The sequence below is a fragment of the Liolophura sinensis genome, chromosome 13 (assembly GCF_032854445.1).
Source record: "Liolophura sinensis isolate JHLJ2023 chromosome 13, CUHK_Ljap_v2, whole genome shotgun sequence".
NCBI lineage: Eukaryota > Metazoa > Mollusca > Polyplacophora > Chitonida > Chitonidae > Liolophura > Liolophura sinensis.
The window spans coordinates 29,229,400-29,249,186 of NC_088307.1; the positions used below are offsets into that span (position 1 = coordinate 29,229,400).

Sequence of the window (19,787 nt, forward strand, 5' to 3'; positions counted from 1 at the left end):
ACGTTTCATGTATGTGCCCAATACGCATGCAAAGGTGATCACATGCAATCGCACAGGCCTTTGTATTATCCCATTGCTGATATAGATACTGTCAGAAAAACTGACGTTACGCCGCGTTGACGCGCTATGCTACAGAATACAAACAATAACAACAACAGCATGGATAGCGATGACAGTGTAATAGATGACAAATGGTCACAAGTAGCCCGTGAAATGCGGCGTCTTCTTAATTTACTTCAGTTACGTATTTATTTGCATTTAACTGTTCATGTAAATGCTTCAGTAGTAGGACCCTGCACACCTTATACACGTAGCACCTAGAAAATTGCACACCTTACATACGCAGCACCTGGGAATCTGCACACCTTACACACGTAGCACCTGGGAACCTGCACATCTTACACACGTTGCACCTAGGAACCTGCACACCTTATACACGTAGCATCTAGGAATCTGCACACCTTATACACGTAGCACATAGGAACCTGCACACCTTAGACACGTAGCATCTAGGAACCTGCACACCTTACACACGTAACATCTAGGAATCTGCACACCTTATACACGTAGCATCTAGGAACCTGCACACCTTACACACGTAGTATCTAGGGATCTGCACACCTTATACACGTAGCATCTAGGAATCTGCACACCTTATACACGTAGCATCTAGGAACCTGCACACCTTACACACGTAGTATCTAGGGATCTGCACACCTTATACACGTAGCACCTTGGAACCTGCGCACCTTATACACGTAGCACTGTCGATTAAGTACACCTAGAACCCATGAATTTAAAAATATGGTTATTGTGCAGTGGAATTTCAGGGTTATAAGGCTTTAGCCGCATGAATGTGAGTCAACCGATCTAACAGTGCACTGACGTATCGAGCAGAACTGATCCACACTGACTAGTGGTAGGTCCTCTGGATATCGGCTGCAAACATTAGTTTTTATACCATTATTAGATTTTTAGGACCTACATGAATTTTCTTTCGACTTCGGTGAGAGCAAATATGCAATACCGTACCTAATTACAGCAAATTCGAAGCGGTGCAGTGGTTTGTGTTCGCCAATGTTTGTCTCTGGAAGAGAGCAATTCCCCCCAAAAATGGAGTCGGCCCGAATTTAGCGACTCGATCCCGTTAGCGGCAACAAGCAAATTTTCTTTAATCACGGTCAGGCTGAATCATTGGAAATGCGACAATTTTCCATCATGCAGCCAAAAAGAGCGAGCAGACAACACTAAAATTTTATTGTAAAACAAAAACACAGTTTGACTGGTATTTTATGAACTAAGTACTGTGCCTCACAATAACGATGCCCTAGGCGGTTTACATACTCAAATAGAAGAAAGCCTCACGGAGATGCTGAAACACACCGCGGCTGTACACTCTAAAACTGGAACTACTTCGGGAAATCGGTGACAATTTTCACCACCTTTGAAATACTCTCAGGAATCTGTCCGCTTAGCTCCCAGATGCCCCTCCCCCCCCTAAAAAATGTACTATTTATTCTGCAGTTTGTTAGACGTCACTGGTCTGCAAAGCTTTGTGCGTTTTCCCACCTGAACGCGTTGATGGTTCATTAGATGAGCTTGGTAATAGCTAGAGAGACGTCACTGGACAAACACACTAGTACATTTACCTTGATCGTTAAGATTACATGTGCCACTCCTTGCCGAATTAGATCGTTAGATTAGGGAATACGGGTAGTAAAGACTAATTAAACATTAAGGAAATCAATCTTATAAGATTAAAAAACGCGTAGCCTAAGTAGTTCTTTTAGTTACCCCAAAAAACATTTATATAATTTCTGGAAAAATTTTGTTTATTACATGACAGAGATAAAAAATATGGGCTAGAATCTTTTTACGGCTCCTCTAATAAGTTTTACAATAGACTTTGCCGGCAGTTTGGTCCACGATGGTACATTTTCTTGTAGATAATCATCCCTCTTCCGACTATATTTACAGAAAATTACGTAGTTACATAAGAAAGGTCCTAGAAATGTACAACATCGTTCAATATTTTTTCACAGCCAAACTGCAGCAAATTGTACACAAATACGGGCCAACACATGACAAAAAGTTGCACCTAAAAGGAGCGTAGGTAATTCGATGGCCAGAAAACACTGTAAACTTACTTATATAGAGTATTTTTTGCAGGTCTTCAATTCGTCAATGACAAGTATTTATTGGATTTTCACTGTTGTATAAAGTATGCGAAAATATTGTGTATATAAATAGAGATTTTATAGTTTTACATTCGTGACAATTTAAATTTACTCTCGTAAAATCTCGTTTTTCTAGCGTGACCAGTCGTCCAACGAACAATCTGGTGACAAAAGGTTAAAATGTTTCCAATACAATAACTACATTTCACTGTTCATAACGATGACGTATCGGTTGACTAAAATTTTCATTATGGAGAAGAGCAACATTTTCACTTTTTTGCATGTCATCCTTCACATCAAAATCCATTAGCATCGTGTGTACGTTATTGTAGTCTGGCCAGTTTTACTGTTCTGTGTCAGGATTGTCGACTGGACGCCAGTGAACGCGAGATAGTACGTGGTTTTACGAGTATGATTCAAACGTAGACGTTGTTTAATTCGACAGGGAAAAATCGCCGGGGATTCCCCGTACACGGTTACTTAATAATTCATTCTACACAATAAAATGTAACGTGTCAAAGATGTGACCTAAGACCTAAGTTCTGCTCCGATGACCGCTACTCTGAGAATCTTCCTTAATCTCGTGTGAAACTGTCATCCGCGACCTGAGTCACAGAAGGGTCGTGCAGAACAGGTTTTGTGGGTATTCATCGTGTTATAACCTGACTACAGCTTTTATTAATTTCACTGGTTAAGGCATACGCCCGATGCTATTCGTGCCCTATCATCATGTGACAGTAGATAATAGGCCTACTGTGTACTAGGGGATCCGTCTCAAGTCTCTACCAAGAAGACCCGCTACCGAAGGGGACAAAGCTACAGGCACAGCCCAAAAACCTTTTAAAAATTTTCCAGAAATACATGTCCTTGCATTTCATAAGCTTTTATACTCAGTGTAGAATGCAAAGAAAGGCGTGTGGAGGCCCATATAGGTTGAATCTATGATCAATGTGTTCTTCACACGTTTATGTTCAGAAAGATTTCAGCTATATGGTGTCGCTCGAAGCGGAATATATCATTAGAATGCCTTTTACGCCATTCAAAAATATGTCACGTCTGAGTGATGCTAGAATGTGTTCTGCTTTTACAGTGGATTATTCTGTTAAATATAACACACATGTTACATTAATTTTGGATGTTATGTGTCAATATTGTCAGAATATCGTGTTAATATAACAGAAAACACTCTAGCATCACCCAGATAACAGTCTCTCTGTTCAAGTTACTGATTATTGTTTTGAGTGCAGAAGAATTAGTTCCAAGAAAGGAAGAAGACTTTTCCCCCAGTAAGCCTGTGGATTTGTGTCATGTAAGATATGTCCATACTTTCTCTGAATATATAACATCCACAAGCTCAATAACCCTTAACTGTCTTATTTTCTACCCTGTTTGGCGAAACCATCATTAAATATAATAGCATGTTAAATTTGATGGCATGTTAAATATGGCAGTATGTTTAATATGATGGTATGTTAAATATGATGCTATCCTAAATATGATGGTATGTTCAATATGATGGAATCCTAAATATGATGGTATGTTCAATATGATGGAATCCTAAATATGATGGTATGTTAAATTTGGTGGTATGTAAAATATAACGGTATGTTAAATATGATAGCATGTTAAATATAATAGTATGTTAAATATGATGCTATGTTAAATTTGGTGGTATGTAAAATATAACGGTATGTTAAATATGATAGTATGTTAAATATGATAGTATGTTAAATATGATGGTATGTTAAATTTGATGGTATGTAAAATATAACGGTATGTTAAATATGATAGTATGTTAAATATGATAGTATGTTAAATATGATGGTATGTTAAATATGGTGGTATGTTAATATGGTGGTATGTTAAATATGGTGGTATGTTAGATAAAATGGTATGTTAAATATGATGGTATGTTAAATATGATGGTACATTTATGTGAAATATGATGGCAGACAGTACCCTGAGTAATTCTAAGACAGTGACGCCTAGTAATTTGCTGCTATCGTCATTGCCGTTTATTTACCTAATTCTGTTTAGTTCATAGTGCTAAAGAGGGTGTGCGTTGCTTTTTTTTTTAGCTTAGGCCACAGTGCCAGAGAGGGTGTGCGTTGCTTCTTTATAGATTAGGCTACAGTGCTGAGGAAAGTGTTCGTCGCTCCTTTATAGTTTAGGCCACAGTGCTAGAGAAAGTGTTCGTCGCTTCTTTATAGTTTAGGCCACAGTGCTAGAGAGAGTGTGCGTCGCTCCTTTATGGTTTAGGCCACAATGCTAGAGAGGGTGTGCGTCGCTTCTTTATGGTTTAGGCCACAGTGCTAGAGAGGGTGTACCTCGCTTCTTTATAGGTGAACATGAACAGATAGAATCAAACCCTGACCAAACACATACCCAGCCATCTTACTGCCCTGCTCTGTATTTTACTCTCTGTGCTGTAAGCGTGTTATTATATTGTATAAGGACAGTGTAGACTTACATTTTGTGTTTGTCCCTGGTTTTGATAACGGGACCGACGAGGAATCCGGAGGAGAGGAAAGATGCCAGAGGTCGGACGTTCGTTCTCCGCCATGTCTCCGTGCGTCTCGCCCTCTGCATCTGTGGGTGTAAACAAGAAACTTTTGGTGAGCTGCAGAAAACAGAATAGGTTTGAAAACTTTTTCATCCCTTCTAAAAACGACCGGAGAGATGATTTAGTATGAAAATTGCGATTTGTAAACATTTGCTCCGAACCTCTTTCAATAGTCAGTTGTTGTAGAGACGCCATATACGTCCATATACAGACAAGAAAATACTGACATCAAGCAAACCAGAGCATTTTCTACCAGTCATTCTCACGCCGATAAAGTCACGGGAACAAGTCGATCCTGATAGGAAACCACATAGAACATACAGTCAGGTCCTATTTCACCAGGTATCCCATACGTCCTACACATCAAAGACACCCAGCGCAAACGTCATAATACTGAATCAAAATTGCACTTATCATGGTTTAGGTCCTAATAATTATATTTATCTCCTAGACACAACAAAAGTCACCCAATGTAACAGACACCGATCAAAACCTGTGTAATACTGACTGCCTGAGAACCATTGCGTAATCCGCTTGTATCCCCTTTTCTTCTGACAGATCGGTGCAGAGATGGTAGGGTCTCTTCTCATACGTGCTTCTCTACTGTCAATTGGCATGGCCATTTCAGACCGAAGACAAAAATCTTCGTTACGGCAGCTAATCAGTGGCTAGCACTGTGCATCGGAATGGTCCCTATGGCAGCATATCCGTGTATGTCTAGTGTATAACAGCAAATCACAACTGGAACACTCAAATCCACGAATCTATCTGAATGTTCTACAAACACTTAAACAGCCACATAAATAACATGTACACTTAATGCCTCTCATGATCACTGCAGATAATTTATGGAGATGGGGACATGTGTGTTTAGGTATCACTAACTTACTTTAACTTACAGCCTCCGTGACATAAAGTCAACGATGTTAGCATCAGATGTGCATGTATATATGAGTGAAACATGAGGGAGCTTTGCCCTTAGGGAAACAGAAGTGGAAGGTTTTGTTTGTTGTATCCTTGGTTACCGTCAACATTCCTGCGATCTTCGTCAGAGGAAATGCAGGTCTTATCACCGATATATGGAATGTCATGCAAAAATGTTAAATAATCTGTTAAATTTAACAAAAAGTCTGCTGTCTGAGTGATGCTAGAATGTATTCTGTTATTATATCATAATGCTGTGTCATATTCAACACTGTATCCCGTTAGTCTAGTCCAAACTTTATGTTGACTTGTTAGAATATACGTGCTACATTTAACAGAATAATCCGCAGTATTAACAGAGTACATTCCAGCGTCACTTAGACATCGGAATTTCACGTGACGCTATGAGTACGGCGTAAAACATTAAATGAAAAAATATATAAATGAATAATCAAGACATAAATTTATCTGTTTATTTATTTATTTATATTTGTTACTTCCATTAAAGTCACTCTGAGACGTGTTTCATATAAATGGTGGCAGAGAGTTTAACGAGTTGAGCAAACCTGAGTGTTCAGTGTAAACCACCGACCTTTGTCCAAAATCCAGCGGACTTCTCGTTTGATACCAGGCCTCCCAATTTCAAGGCGGACGCTCTAACTATTAGGCCACCGATGCGGTAGATCTTCATATACAACCGATCATCTGAATGTCTTTATGACGGCTAACTGACACCAAATAGTTTCGTACCGAGTCAAATCCCGAGAATGCCCAGAATACGATAGATTTGACACGGTGCGAAACAAAGTTCAGCGGTATTGGCTTACACAACAAACACCGATACAGCGGTGTTAAACACTTTAACGTGAAACTATATATTCCTTGATCTAAACTGGAAGACATAACGCACTAATCCTAAGCCCAATATTCCGTCTCAGTTTCCGTTATGAAGATGTGCTGTGCAGATATGCAGAGATTCGAAAGGCTACACCCTACCTAGTTAACTACCCCCGTCCCTCTTCAAATAGCTCTACTTGAAGACAGAGCCTCTGCTGAATCCACAGGAAGACAACACTTCAAGGGGAGCCGGGCGGCAAAAGCCGACAGCCGGTGTCATGGGGCAGACTGTTTTCCTCCTAAGATTGATACAATCTTTAGACGATCCCTAATACCCTCTTCCTCACAGACGTTTTGATTTGTGTGTGTAGTGAACATATGTGTGTACAAGTTACACTGGGGTTACAACATGTAACCGTATTCTGTTCCCGTAAATTTGCCAGACCGCATTTGTTAGGCGTCATTGTTTATTTACAAAGTCCTTGTCATCCCGAGAGAGGGCGATATAGTAGATGAGGGTTGATATGGTAGATAAGTGCTGATATGAAAGATAATTAAGGGCTGATTAATGCAAGCCGATACAAACGACTGTATACAGGTACGTGCATAAGGAAAATATACCATTATTAATAAAATCAGAAAATAATTCAGAGAAATTCACCATATACACCATATACACACGTGTCTCTCTAAAACAGAATTGCCTTATATGCCACACTTACGTCTTTGATCTACCAGGAGGATTTTGTTATGTTGAATGATGGGTATCTTTATTCTTTCACTTTACTTTGCTGTATTCCCAGTGGACTTGAAACTGTTTGGTTTCACAATTTAAACTTGTCTGACATGAATATTACCAACCTGACCAGTTCTAATGTAGGGCAAAATGGCTTGAAAAGAAATCGCCTTAATTCCAAACCAGTACAAAAATTAAACGGGACAAAAATATCACATGTTTACATGAATAAGTCTGAGCACAATTACATATCATTAGACACGGAAAGAAAACATGACATCTTCAAAGAAAATCTCATGCATATGCCTACTGATAAAGTCCATTTTTTAAAGTTTTGGACATACAAGTGTTTGAAATCAATGCGTAAAGTGTGTATGCTTCCATGCCTGTGGTAGTTACCGTTTTACGCATCATCCACGAGACCGTAAGTCGGTAGAAGGTGCTTTTCGTTCAATCGCTTGGCCACGTGACATGAGTTAAATCCGATTTTCAAACATGGAGTGTTTCGATTACTGACGGAGAAAGCCCATATGGGTTAACGGCTGGTACGTGGATTTCGACGCATAGATTCATTAGAAAGAAAACAACGGTGAACATTTCCCGAATTTTCACAACAGATATATGTGCCAAAGTAACTACTTCCGGTGACCAGTGTGATTTCCGCTTGTAATATCTGTAACCGCCATTTTTCACACGGCCCTGTATAGCTCCAGTCTTCACGTCGCATTCAAATGACTAACGTCTTATGACGTCAGTGTCTCCATGCCGTAGATCTGTACATTTACAGCGCTGCGTCTTAAGAGCGCGGCCATGTAAATGGCTACAGCATGGAGATTTTGTCTAAAAAGCTACGTGATGCCAATTACGTATACATATAAAATACATATATAATACTAAAACTACGCAGATAACATACAGTTATTAATACGTCTGCGACATCTGTACACACAAATAATGATTCAGCGTATGTAGTATGTAATGTATGTAGTTTATCATCACAAGATAGAAGCTCTAGAGAAATGAGCACAATCCTACAAGGTTTATGCCTGGTTAATGCATGACATCCAGTGGTGTTATGTAGAACGTCATTGCAGAAAAATTTGGAGGAATGATCAATTTTTCTTATATATTGAATATTGAATATTAATATTGAAAGTATTATTTAATTTGGGATTTAAAGCCCAGTGTGTAACAAATTGCAAATGGCCACACCTGGGTCTGTCTCCTAAAACACGGCGTCCTGTCAGTGTACTCTAGTGAGAGGGTCAATATTCACAAGGACAATTCTCCAAACGAAGTTTAACACAAAGATAAAAAAGACAAAGTATATAAAGTAATACATAATGCTTAGGCAGAAGCAACTTACGCAGCCCCTAGCACCATGGTTCAACCAGAACAAGATAAAAAATGCACTGATGTTAATATCATTTTATTAGACGTCGCATCTACTTGAAATGCCGCGCATTCATCACATATTAAAATAGCAACATGAAATGAACATGTAATTTGCTTCGTCACGGGAAATCATTCAGTGGCAGTACACTGATCACTGACGCTGGACACCAAGCAAATATTGGACGAGAAAGGCCAATTCTATAGTCCTTCACTCCTGACGGCAATCGGGATAGAGCTTATGTTACCTACCCGCACGTGTGTCCAATGCCATAGTTTAGTGCTCAACCCACTTGATTTAACCCACGCCCTTCATAGATATGGCTTGTATCAGGTCAAGATATATAAGCAAGGACTCAACCGTACTTGAAACCCCGACCCTAAGTCTTGACTGATAACAAGACATAGCTATACAGAGTATTTACAAACAATATGTCATCCCTGTCACTGACGGACGAACCCCTTGCATATTTCAGCCTGTTTTATTATGACCTTGGAAATATCCTCACAACATGGTTTATGGTTCATATTCATACAGCTTAGGGACGTAGAAAGTCGATTTTATTACAAACATTTCTTGTACCGCGATGTAAAGTCTTTTAAAAGCTAGCATAGACCGTGGACGCTTGACTATGTATACACCAGATTGCGTCGTTGTATTGGTTTGACTGTATATCTGTGCATATCCGGCTACGCTGTGTACCCACGGTCCAATAGACCTACCCCACAGGCCTACCTGACCTTGTGCGACTTCAGCATACAAGCAGGGTGTGGTGTTGGGTCAAGAGAACGTTTACCAGGTACAAATACATTTATACAGGAAGTAAAAATCCAGAATAAAAAAATAATACAACAAAACCACAAAGCATGGGTGGGGTGTCATGTCTGGTGTCATGTCTTCGACATGCGGTAACACTTTGGCGGCATGGACTAGACCTATCACAAGATGACCCCTCCTTGCCATACGACTGGACAATGGTAAAGTACGACGTAAAATCCCAAGAATACATACATATTCTATGCCAATTGCCCACCTACATGTAAAGTTGTTGTCTTGTCGCATGCCTGCAGATCGTACTAATGTTTAAGGTAATCGATGAACTGTTGAACAAGGTGAAACGTATACATACCAGCGTCATTTTATATTTATTGTACACTACTTTAATTTTCCAGAGACAAATCATGTAGAAATTTAGGGAATACTATCTGTTTGTTCTATTCTCTTGACGATGATTGCAATTAGCTTTCAAAACAGTGAAGATGGCTGAGCTGCTTACTGATTTACTGATTGGTTGATTTGTTTTTTGAAACAGTGACTATGTCCATATTTTCCTGGCAAATTCATTTTCATCCTCATTTAGTTTGCTTTTGTCTTATTTCATTTCTTAAATCAAGCTGGTCGGTTAGCGCGCTAGCGCAGCGTATTGACCCAGGAGTCTCTCACCAATGCGGTCGCTGTGAGTTCAAGTCCAGCTCATGCTGGCTTCCTCTCCGGCCGTACGTGGGAAGATCTGCCAGCTACTTGCGGATGGTCGTGGGTTTCCCCGGGGCTCTGCCCGGTTTCCACCCACCATAATGCTGGCCGCCGTCTTATAAGTGAAATATTCTTGAGTACGACGTAAAACGCCAATCAAATAAATAAATAAAATTAAATCAAGCTGAATTATTTTAAGCATATCTTTTATTTAATCTTTTATGATCGGTTATTGGGGCATGCGTGCTGGCCAGAAAGTGAATCAACTGTGTTCTGCATAAATTTGTTGTCGTGTGACGTAGGTGTTCTACTCCGAATACTATAATCAACACCATGTATGTAGCGTCAGTAATTTATACACCTAACCCATACACGGATGCTCTGTATACAAGTACAGGTAAAATACTTCTGCATGTTTAATTTGTTACGCCCCTGCACTTCGAAAAAATTTCTAGCATTTCACACGCATGAAACAACTCTTGGTCGAAACCTGTGACTTGAAAGCCGTAACGTTCTGCCTGAGTGTCCTGTTCGTGATACAGCTTCTATGTCGTCAGTAAGTCTTGTGCTCCCTATGTGGTGTTGAACTTGACAGTAGTGATTGACCAGAGCACTCTCTCTATCTCTGCGCCAACATTATCCCTGAAGGCTTCATGTTAAAATGGTACATTAAACGTCAACAATAGAACCAGATTGTTTAAGTTTTCTTACAACTTGAGGGCTAATTTTACGTGTTATTTTGCATGGTCAAGCTTATTTGTGAAGAAAACACAGTCGCTTACATCTTGGGACATAAGCCTGACCTCAATATATCCTGATCTTTCAAATAAGGCAGCATTTTTTTACCGACAATTATATATACATGACAGCCAGAACATCGACAACAAATGGTGCAAGCGTTATTAAACTGTTCTGAGAAAGCTGAAGATCTCGTCATGATCTGGCCAGATGTTACGTTATATGGGCGTATAAATTATATACTTCTCTATGACAGAATAATGTCCTATTTTAAATGTCAATGGACGACATATTTGACGTCTCTCGAGCTCCTAAGCACGTACAGTACCAAACAAGGGGCCTCGTTGACCGAGTGGTTAGCGTTCTGGCATAGTCGAATGACCCTACAGGTATCCGCTGTGAGTTCAAGTCCAGTTGAGACAGACTTCCTCTTCGGTTCTACGTATATAAGTGGGAAAGTCTGCCATCAACCTGTCTTATTCTGGGAACATTTTATAACACAAGCAGGTTTAGAGCATGCGCGAAAGGCTTCACTGAGAACAGCTTTGGCTTTTCAGCTCGTCTCCGACAAAAAGGTGTTATAATGTTTAGCTTATTCAAAAATTTACAAAACATTCATGACAACATCTTTAATTTTATCCTACATTAGGTACGTCACAGAGCGCCATACCTTGAGCTGAATTAGGTGCAACGAGAAAACTAGGTTTAAAGTGCTTTCTCTTTTGGACAGATATCACCGAACAGTTATCTCCTAAACGGGTGGTGTATTTTCATTTTCCTATGTGGCCCTGGTTTACTTGTGAATGAAAACAAAAGCATTGTATGGTAGCAAGTTAATACTTAGATGTGCCAAAAACATATGCATTTAGATGTCTGCTTACAGCATACCTGTCACATGATCCTTTTTTAACAAGATAATAAATGATGAGCAAAGTTAGTCATCGGATTATGTCACGTACACCATTGTTACAAAGAAAAAGTGAAAGCGAAACGCCAACCTGGTTATCAGTTTAACCGAATACAACAGTCATATCCAAGACAATACGTGTTCACGTCTACCTCGGCGGAAAAGGAAATAATCCTAGACGTACAGCCCAGAAAGTATGACCAGAGCAGCGACGACAGTGTGATAGACGTACATCTCAGAGAGTATGACCAGAGCAGCGACGACAGTGTGATAGACGTATATCTCAGAGAGTATGACCAGAGCAGCGACGACAGTGTGATAGACGTACAGCCCAGAGAGTATGACCAGAGCAGCGACGACAGTGTGATAGACGTACAGCTCAGAGAGTATGACCAGAGCAGCGACGACAGTGTGATAGACGTACAGCCCAGAGAGTATGACCAGAGCAGCGACGACAGTGTGATAGACGTACAGCTCAGAGAGTATGACCAGAGCAGCGACGACAGTGTGATAGACGTACAGCCCAGAGAGTATGACCAGAGCAGCGACGACAGTGTGGTAGACGTACAGCTCAGAGAGTATGACCAGAGCAGCGACGACAGTGTGGTAGACGTACAGCTCAGAAAGTATGACCAGAGCAGTGGCGACAGTGTGATAGACGTACAGCCCAGAGAGTATGACCAGAGCAGCGACGACAGTGTGGTAGACGTACAGCTCAGAGAGTATGACTAGAGCAGCGACGACAGTGTGATAGCTGGCAAATGGTCACACCTCGTCGGTGAAATACGGCCTCTTTGTCATTTTACCTCAATGCAAATTCTACCGCATTGCAAATGCTTAAATAGTAGTAAATGACACGCCCCTATCACCATGGCTTAAACAGAATTGGGTAAAAGAAATAAATAAAGTGAAGTTAATTACTTAAAATAATTTATACACCTAACCTTTAAACTGCCTGCTTGAGATTTGATCTCCTGTCAAGAGGTGAGAGGGTTCACTTCCATAACCTGATTTCCTTCAACCAGACACCTGACCGATCGTACAAGTCAAAAGTCCCGAGTACACCATTAAACATTTATACGAAGAGTAAACAAGCAAGTTTTTTAGAGAAATGTCATTCACCAGGGTCAGTTAATTTTCCCTCGCCCCTTATAAGCCTTGGGCAGTTGTATATTTTTTCCCACTAGACTGTGCAACATGGTCAGTTATTTTGCCTTCACGCATTATAAGCTGTGGGCAGTTGTATATGTTTTCCCACTAGATTGTGCAACATGGTCAGTTATTTTGCCTTCACTCCTTATAAGCCGTGGGCAGTTGTATATTTTTCCCACTAGACTGTGCAACATGGTCAGTTATTTTGCCTTCACGCCTTATAAGCCGTGGGCAGTTGTATATTTTTTCCCACTAGACTGTGCAAAATGGTCAGTTATTTTGCCTTCACGCCTTATAAGCCGTGGGCAGTTGTATATTTTTTCCCGCTAGACTGTGCACCATGGTCAATTATTTTGCCTTCACTCCTTATAAGCCGTGAGCAGTTGTATATTTATTCCCGCTAGACTGTGCAACATGGTCAGTTATTTTGCTTTCACTCCTTATAAGCCGTGGGCAGTTGTATATTTTTCCCCACTAGACTGTGAAACATAGTCAGTTATTTTGCCTTCACTCCTTATAAGCCGTGGGCAGGTAGTTTTTCACTTACACGGGGGCAATCACTTTTATGGCAGGCGGAAGCTCACGAACCAGGTGTAAACCACCGCCCTATGGCCTGCTGCTGACCAACATTGCCACATGTGATGTGCAGTTATGCCGGTCGTGAGCTCTCGGCCACCACCCACCCAGTTTGTGGTACGTGATATCGGGGTGTACAAAGCGCTATGTGTTGTTACATGTGCATGGTGACGAAAACGAGCAAGGACATCCCCGGCAGATTTTACACGAATCAATGGATATATGAACTCTACAACATATTCACTTATTCAGTCTTGAATAGGCTGCGTTTTGTCTATTTACAAAAGAAACCTATTTTCACAAATAGCCTACAGAAGACTAACTTCCGTGTTCTCCGTTAGCGCAGGTTTCCATTAAGATCCTGTCGTTTGCAAACTTTTCCTTGAAACCACAAATTATTATTATATAGCGTGTAGCGTGCATGGTGATCCACAGCGCCGTATGATCAGGACAAAAGGTACCGTATATAATGATCCACAGCGCCGTGTGATCAGGACATAAGGTACCGTATATAATGATCCACAGCGCCGTGTGATCAGGACATAAGGTACCGTATATAGTGATCCACAGCGCCGTGTGATCAGGACATAAGGCACCGTATATAATGATCCACAGCGCCGTGTGATCAGGACATAAGGTACCGTATATAGTGATCCACAGCGCCATGTGATCAGGGCATAAGGTACCGTATATAGTGATCCACAGCGCCGTGTGATCAGGACATAAGGCACCGTATATAGTGATCCACAGCGCCGTGTGATCAGGACATAAGGCACCGTATATAATGATCCACAGCGCCGTGTGATCAGGGCATAAGGTACCGTATATAGTGATCCACAGCGCCGTGTGATCAGGACATAAGGTACCGTATATAATGATCCACAGCGCCGTGTGATCAGGACATAAGGTACCGTATATAGTGATTCACAGCGCCGTGTGATCAGGACAAAATGTACCGTATATAGTGATTCACAGCGCCGTGTGATCAGGACATAAGGTACCGTATATAGTGATCCACAGCGCCGTGTGATCAGGACATAAGGTACCGTATATAATGATCCACAGCGCCGTGTGATCAGGACATAAGGCACCGTATATAGTGATCCACAGCGCCGTGTGATCAGGACATAAGGCACCGTATATAGTGATCCACAGCGCCGTGTGATCAGGACATAAGTCACCGTATATAGTGATCCACGGCGCCGTGTGATCAGGACATAAGGTACCGTATATAGTGATCCACAGCGCCGTGTGATCAGGACAAAAGGTACCGTATATAGTGATCCACAGCGCCGTGTGATCAGGACAAAAGGTACCGTATATAGTGATCCACAGCGCCGTGTGATCAGGACATAAGGCACCGTATATAGTGATTCACAGCGCCGTGTGATCAGGACAAAATCTACCGTATATAGTGATTCACAGCGCCGTGTGATCAGGACATAAGGTACCGTATATAATGATCCACAGCGCCGTGTGATCAGGACAAAAGGTACCGTATATAATGATCCACAGCGCCGTGTGATCAGGACATAAGGTAGCATGCATGGTGATCCACAAGTTACAGGTTCAGCAGCATCCAATAAGATAGAGGACAGAACTCGGTCGTATTCAGAACAAAGCATATATAATAAACCATTGGCGACATTTCCCTGTTTCATCCTTATACATGCATTTTCTGTTCAGTCTTCAAACAAGATTAGGCCATGCACCAAAGCCGTTGCGTTAGAATATAAGACGTATTAAACCAATACAGATACCGTCACATTTAAAAGCCTAACTTAACATGCGTAGTCATACGGTGTTAGGCATTGTTTGTAGTCCTCTGTTTTGTAGCTACGTAGCAAATGACTGGTACATTTACACACAAAGCTGTGTAGTATCTGGGAGTTGTTTTGTTAGCGGATTTGCGTCTTTATTGTCAAGTGTTTCACTCTGTATATAGGCATACACATGGCTAGTCCATGCGTAAGCCGGATACCGCATGTTTTTTAAAATCTACATCCTTAGCAATATTACAGTCTGTACAGACCTTCGTATAAATTTACACACATGGCCAGTCACGCGTTTGAGTTATACAAAAATATATATTGAGTAATACAAAAAGACCCCAAAAATGGTGAATAACAAGCGTTGGTACCAGAAACACCTTGGTATCATTCTACAGCACGATGGTAAATGGGACGAACATATAATATCACTCGTAAATAAATGTAATAAGAAATTAGGTATTATAAAGCGAAGAGGATATAACAAGGAAGTGTTTAATAACTTCATAAAATAGCCTCATCAGATCTACAATAGAGTATGGCGACATACTATATCATAACTGTAGTATTGCGCTTTCCCAAAAACTGGAAAATGTTCAACGGCGCGCAGCTTTGCTTTGTACAAGTGGAATGCGTCGTACATCAGATAAAGCTCTGCTGAGTTGGACACGACTATATGTTCGGCGTAGACAACATAGAATTCTGCTATTTTTTTTAAATTGTAAATGGACTCTCCCCGCCTTACCTACAGTCCCTATTACCAAGACGATCAACAGAGTATAATACATATAACTTAAGGTATAATGAAAATTTACGTATATTTAGATGCCGCCTAAGTATATACAAATCTTCCTTCTTCCCGAAAACAACTAAGGACTGAAATAATTTACCAAAACATATTCGCCATTCTTCAATTAAAGAACTTCCAAAATTTCTATCTCCATCAATCATTATTACATCTAGTGATTTTATATTGTCATATAATAACTTTAGCAACTTTTCATCTGTCCAGCACTGTTGAATGAGAATGGGACTCAGTGCTCTTCGGGCAGACCTTTTTAAGTATAATATTATTGAAGATACTACTTGCCATTACTGTAATGATACATGTGAAGATACCTTTCATTATTTTCTTATTTGCCCTCAATTTGCCACCCATAGGAAGCACATGCTATATACTCTCACACAAATTATTTTACCGGGTGAAAATTATTGTTTTTATTCTACAATGTTTACGATATATATGTAGTATACTTTTGTTTGGCTCTAAATATCTAAATTACGAAGATAATAAACTTGTTTTTCAATGTGTTCATAAATTTATCAATGATACGGAAAGGTTTTATGACCATGGTAACGGTAATAACGATGTTAACATTGTAAATAATAATTAATTTATTTCAACTTTTATTCCGTTATCGGAAATTTGTATTCCCATATTTATATGTATGTATTTCGTTAGCTATTAAGTTGTTAATTGATGTTTTGAGGAGATTTCCGTAGTAGCCATTAGGCTGTGAGAAATCCTCGTTAAATAAATAAAGAATTAAATTAAAAAATTAACAAAGCATGTGAAAAATGTACGACTAATGACAAATGACTGTCAAAACACAATTAAAATCCGCAGGCCATTTTTGCTGCACGCATGCGTTCAATCAATCCCATTTTGTAAATCGCTGAGCATATTTCTCCATGATCACAAGGTGTATTTGGGTGAAAATGTTAGTCTAATATAAACCTGGGGCTGATTCAACGCTGCCACTCCTGACTTAAAAACTTAAAAACCTCGTCCCAATACTTCGTGTTTGGCAATGAAAGATTAAATTTGGACACATTTCTTTAAATAATATATATGAGGTTGTCAAAATATTCTCGTTACAAAAATACGTTTTTTTTTTAAATCATATACAAATTGCTTCGTAGAACTGGTCCCACTTCTGTTGTAAAAGTAAAGTGGCTGACAGGTTGAAGGTCAGTTACTTGTGAAAAGTATGTTAGGAATGTAAAGGTCGGCCTTTTTCACTGGTGCTAAATACCACTGTCAGACAGTCTTCACCTATACAATATTATGGATCGAGGAAGGCGAAGAGGCCACGAGAAACCACGAACCTTTGGCAAGTCACTGACCAACTTTATTTGTAGTTGCTGTTCCCTTATTTCGGAGCGAGTGACTTTCCTATATTGTTTCCCCTCGTGGATTGCCATATGTACTGAGTTTCTAGGGCAAGTGAAAATACCATAGGTGTCAAGATCGACAAGGCCTAAATGTTACCGGTATGTAGACGTGTAGTCTGTTGTCTGTGTCTACACAGAAAACACAGCCAAGCTTAACATCCTAGACAACGTCAAGACCATGTCTTGCTAAATAAATCAGTTGTGGGGCGATATCAGATGTAAATATCGCAGCGATGTACAGCATGTTGTCAGTGGGGCGAGCTGCGTGGTTTACACTTGTCCTAAACCAGATAAGTCGTAAAGCTAACCGTGACTTCTGAGGGTACGTCCGAGGCTGGGTTAGATACAGTACTGTTTACTGTTGTTACTGTCCTATTTTATCTGCTGATGGACCGAGATTGGACACGTAACTTAACTATTCAGAAACAGGCCCGACACATTGCAGAAAGAAATGAAGGGCTCACCGTTCAATAAAACAACTGCTTTCAATAAATTTATGCCATGCGCCGCCTTCCAGAATGCGTTATGGTATGCACCGCCTTCCAGAATGCGTTATGTTATGCACCGCCTTCCAGAATGGGTTATGCCATGCGCCGCCTTCCAGAATGCGTTATGCTATGCACCGCCCTTCCAGAATGGGTTATGCCATGCGCCGCCTTCCAGAATGCGTTATGCTATGCACCGCCTTCCAGAATGGGTTATGCCATGCGCCGCCTTCCAGAATGGGTTATGCCATGCGCCGCCTTCCAGAATGCGTTATGCTATGCACCGCCTTCCAGAATGGGTTATGCCATGCGCCGCCTTCCAGAAATGCGTTATGCCATGCACCGCCTTCCAGAATGGGTTATGCCATGCGCCGCCTTCCAGAATGCGTTATGCTATGCACCGCCTTCCAGAATGGGTTATGCCATGCGCCGCCTTCCAGAATGGGTTATGCCATGTGCCGCCTTCCAGAATGCGTTATGCCATGCACCGCCTTCCAGAATGCGTTATGCTATGCACCGCCTTCCAGAATGGGTTATGCCATGCGCCGCCTTCCAGAATGCGTTATGCCATGCGCCGCCTTCCAGAATGCGTTATGCCATGCGCTGCCTTCCAGAATGCGTTATGCCATGCACCGCCTTCCAGAATGCGTTATGCCATGCACCGCCTTCCAGAATGCGTTATGCTATGCACCGCCTTCCAGAATACATTTTATTCACCACATCTTTCATATACAACCAATATTTCTCCTCAATGCAAGATATCCCCTCTCCATTTAAAACCGGCCATATTGCTTTATTGCCTCGCTTTTCTTTCTACGGAGTTTTCTCTCCGTAGCTCTCCGTCCAGCATAAAGTAGAAGAGCTGCACTGCTGTATCTAAGACAGGGTGTGTTGAAATGTACACCTGTAACTGACTTGTTGAAATGTACACCTGTAACCGACTTGTTGAAATGTACACCTGTAACCGACTTGTTCAAATGTACACCTGTAACTGACTTAACAACACAGGCCCTGGGGCCTATATGTGGTGTGTGGTCTGGGGTCTATGGGATGATTGAGGCTTGTGGGTGGGAGGCAGGGGGTACAGATTATAGAAGCATGGTAAGGCTACTCACCTGAGGTATCCATGCTGCGGTATTCGAGAGTCTCCGTGTCACGTTAACACGTCGTTTAACCGTAGCCTTCCGACATTTCAGTATAAATCTCACCACCAAACTGTAGACGTACCGACTGAAAACGTGTACTCCACAAGTGTTCTGCCTTCTTATAACTACACGTCCTTCCTGTCTGCACACAGACTCTGCCACTAACTCGCTACTCTCTAATTTCACAACTTTGCCCTATAGAGTCCACTTCACAGTTTGGGTTGATACAGACGGTACTATTCGTTAGCAGCCTGAACGCGTACTGATCACATCCTCGTATACTGTGTATACTCACACTCTCAGGCGACATGAAAGCCCAAACAATGTAGACCTACTCTTAGTCAAACGCGCATGACCTGGTTTTCTCTATGGAGTGTCCATAGATGAATGGTTTCGCCAGTCCGTTATACCTACGCGCACCGAAGCAGAATAGCAAGTGTCTATATACTGTCTGTATGACCGGTTTATGCTCGAGTGCATCTAAGTACACATTACCATGACCAGGCGGTTTTTTTTTTTTTTGAAGATTTAAATAGACTTTACCGAAGAGATTTGGCAAAAAATCCATCAGTGCAAATCCAATCGAATTTTATTTTGCTAATTTTTAGGAATACCCAAATAATTACCTTTCGCAAAACATCAGCCTCGTCTGTCCCATGTCTTGCATTTCAGAATCGGTAACAAAGCTCATGAAGCTTGTAAAGTGAGTCTCCCTGTAACTCTTTACAACATTAGAA

The 19,787-nt window shown here is 41.0% G+C and overlaps 1 protein-coding gene across 1 annotated transcript in view; it reads right to left on the reverse strand.

Annotated features, from left to right (window-relative positions):
- Window positions 1–19,286, reverse strand: part of LOC135480715 (uncharacterized) — a 34,341-nt gene extending 15,055 nt beyond the window's left edge. Inside the window, exons 1-2 of the mRNA XM_064760628.1 lie at window positions 19,021–19,286; window positions 4,648–4,766 (exon numbers count right to left, since the gene is read on the reverse strand). Coding sequence (XP_064616698.1) covers window positions 4,648–4,766; window positions 19,021–19,033 — 132 coding nt within the window. The 5' untranslated portion in view covers window positions 19,034–19,286. The remainder of the gene's footprint in view (window positions 1–4,647; window positions 4,767–19,020) is intronic.
- Between the last annotated feature and the right edge of the window lie 501 nt (window positions 19,287–19,787).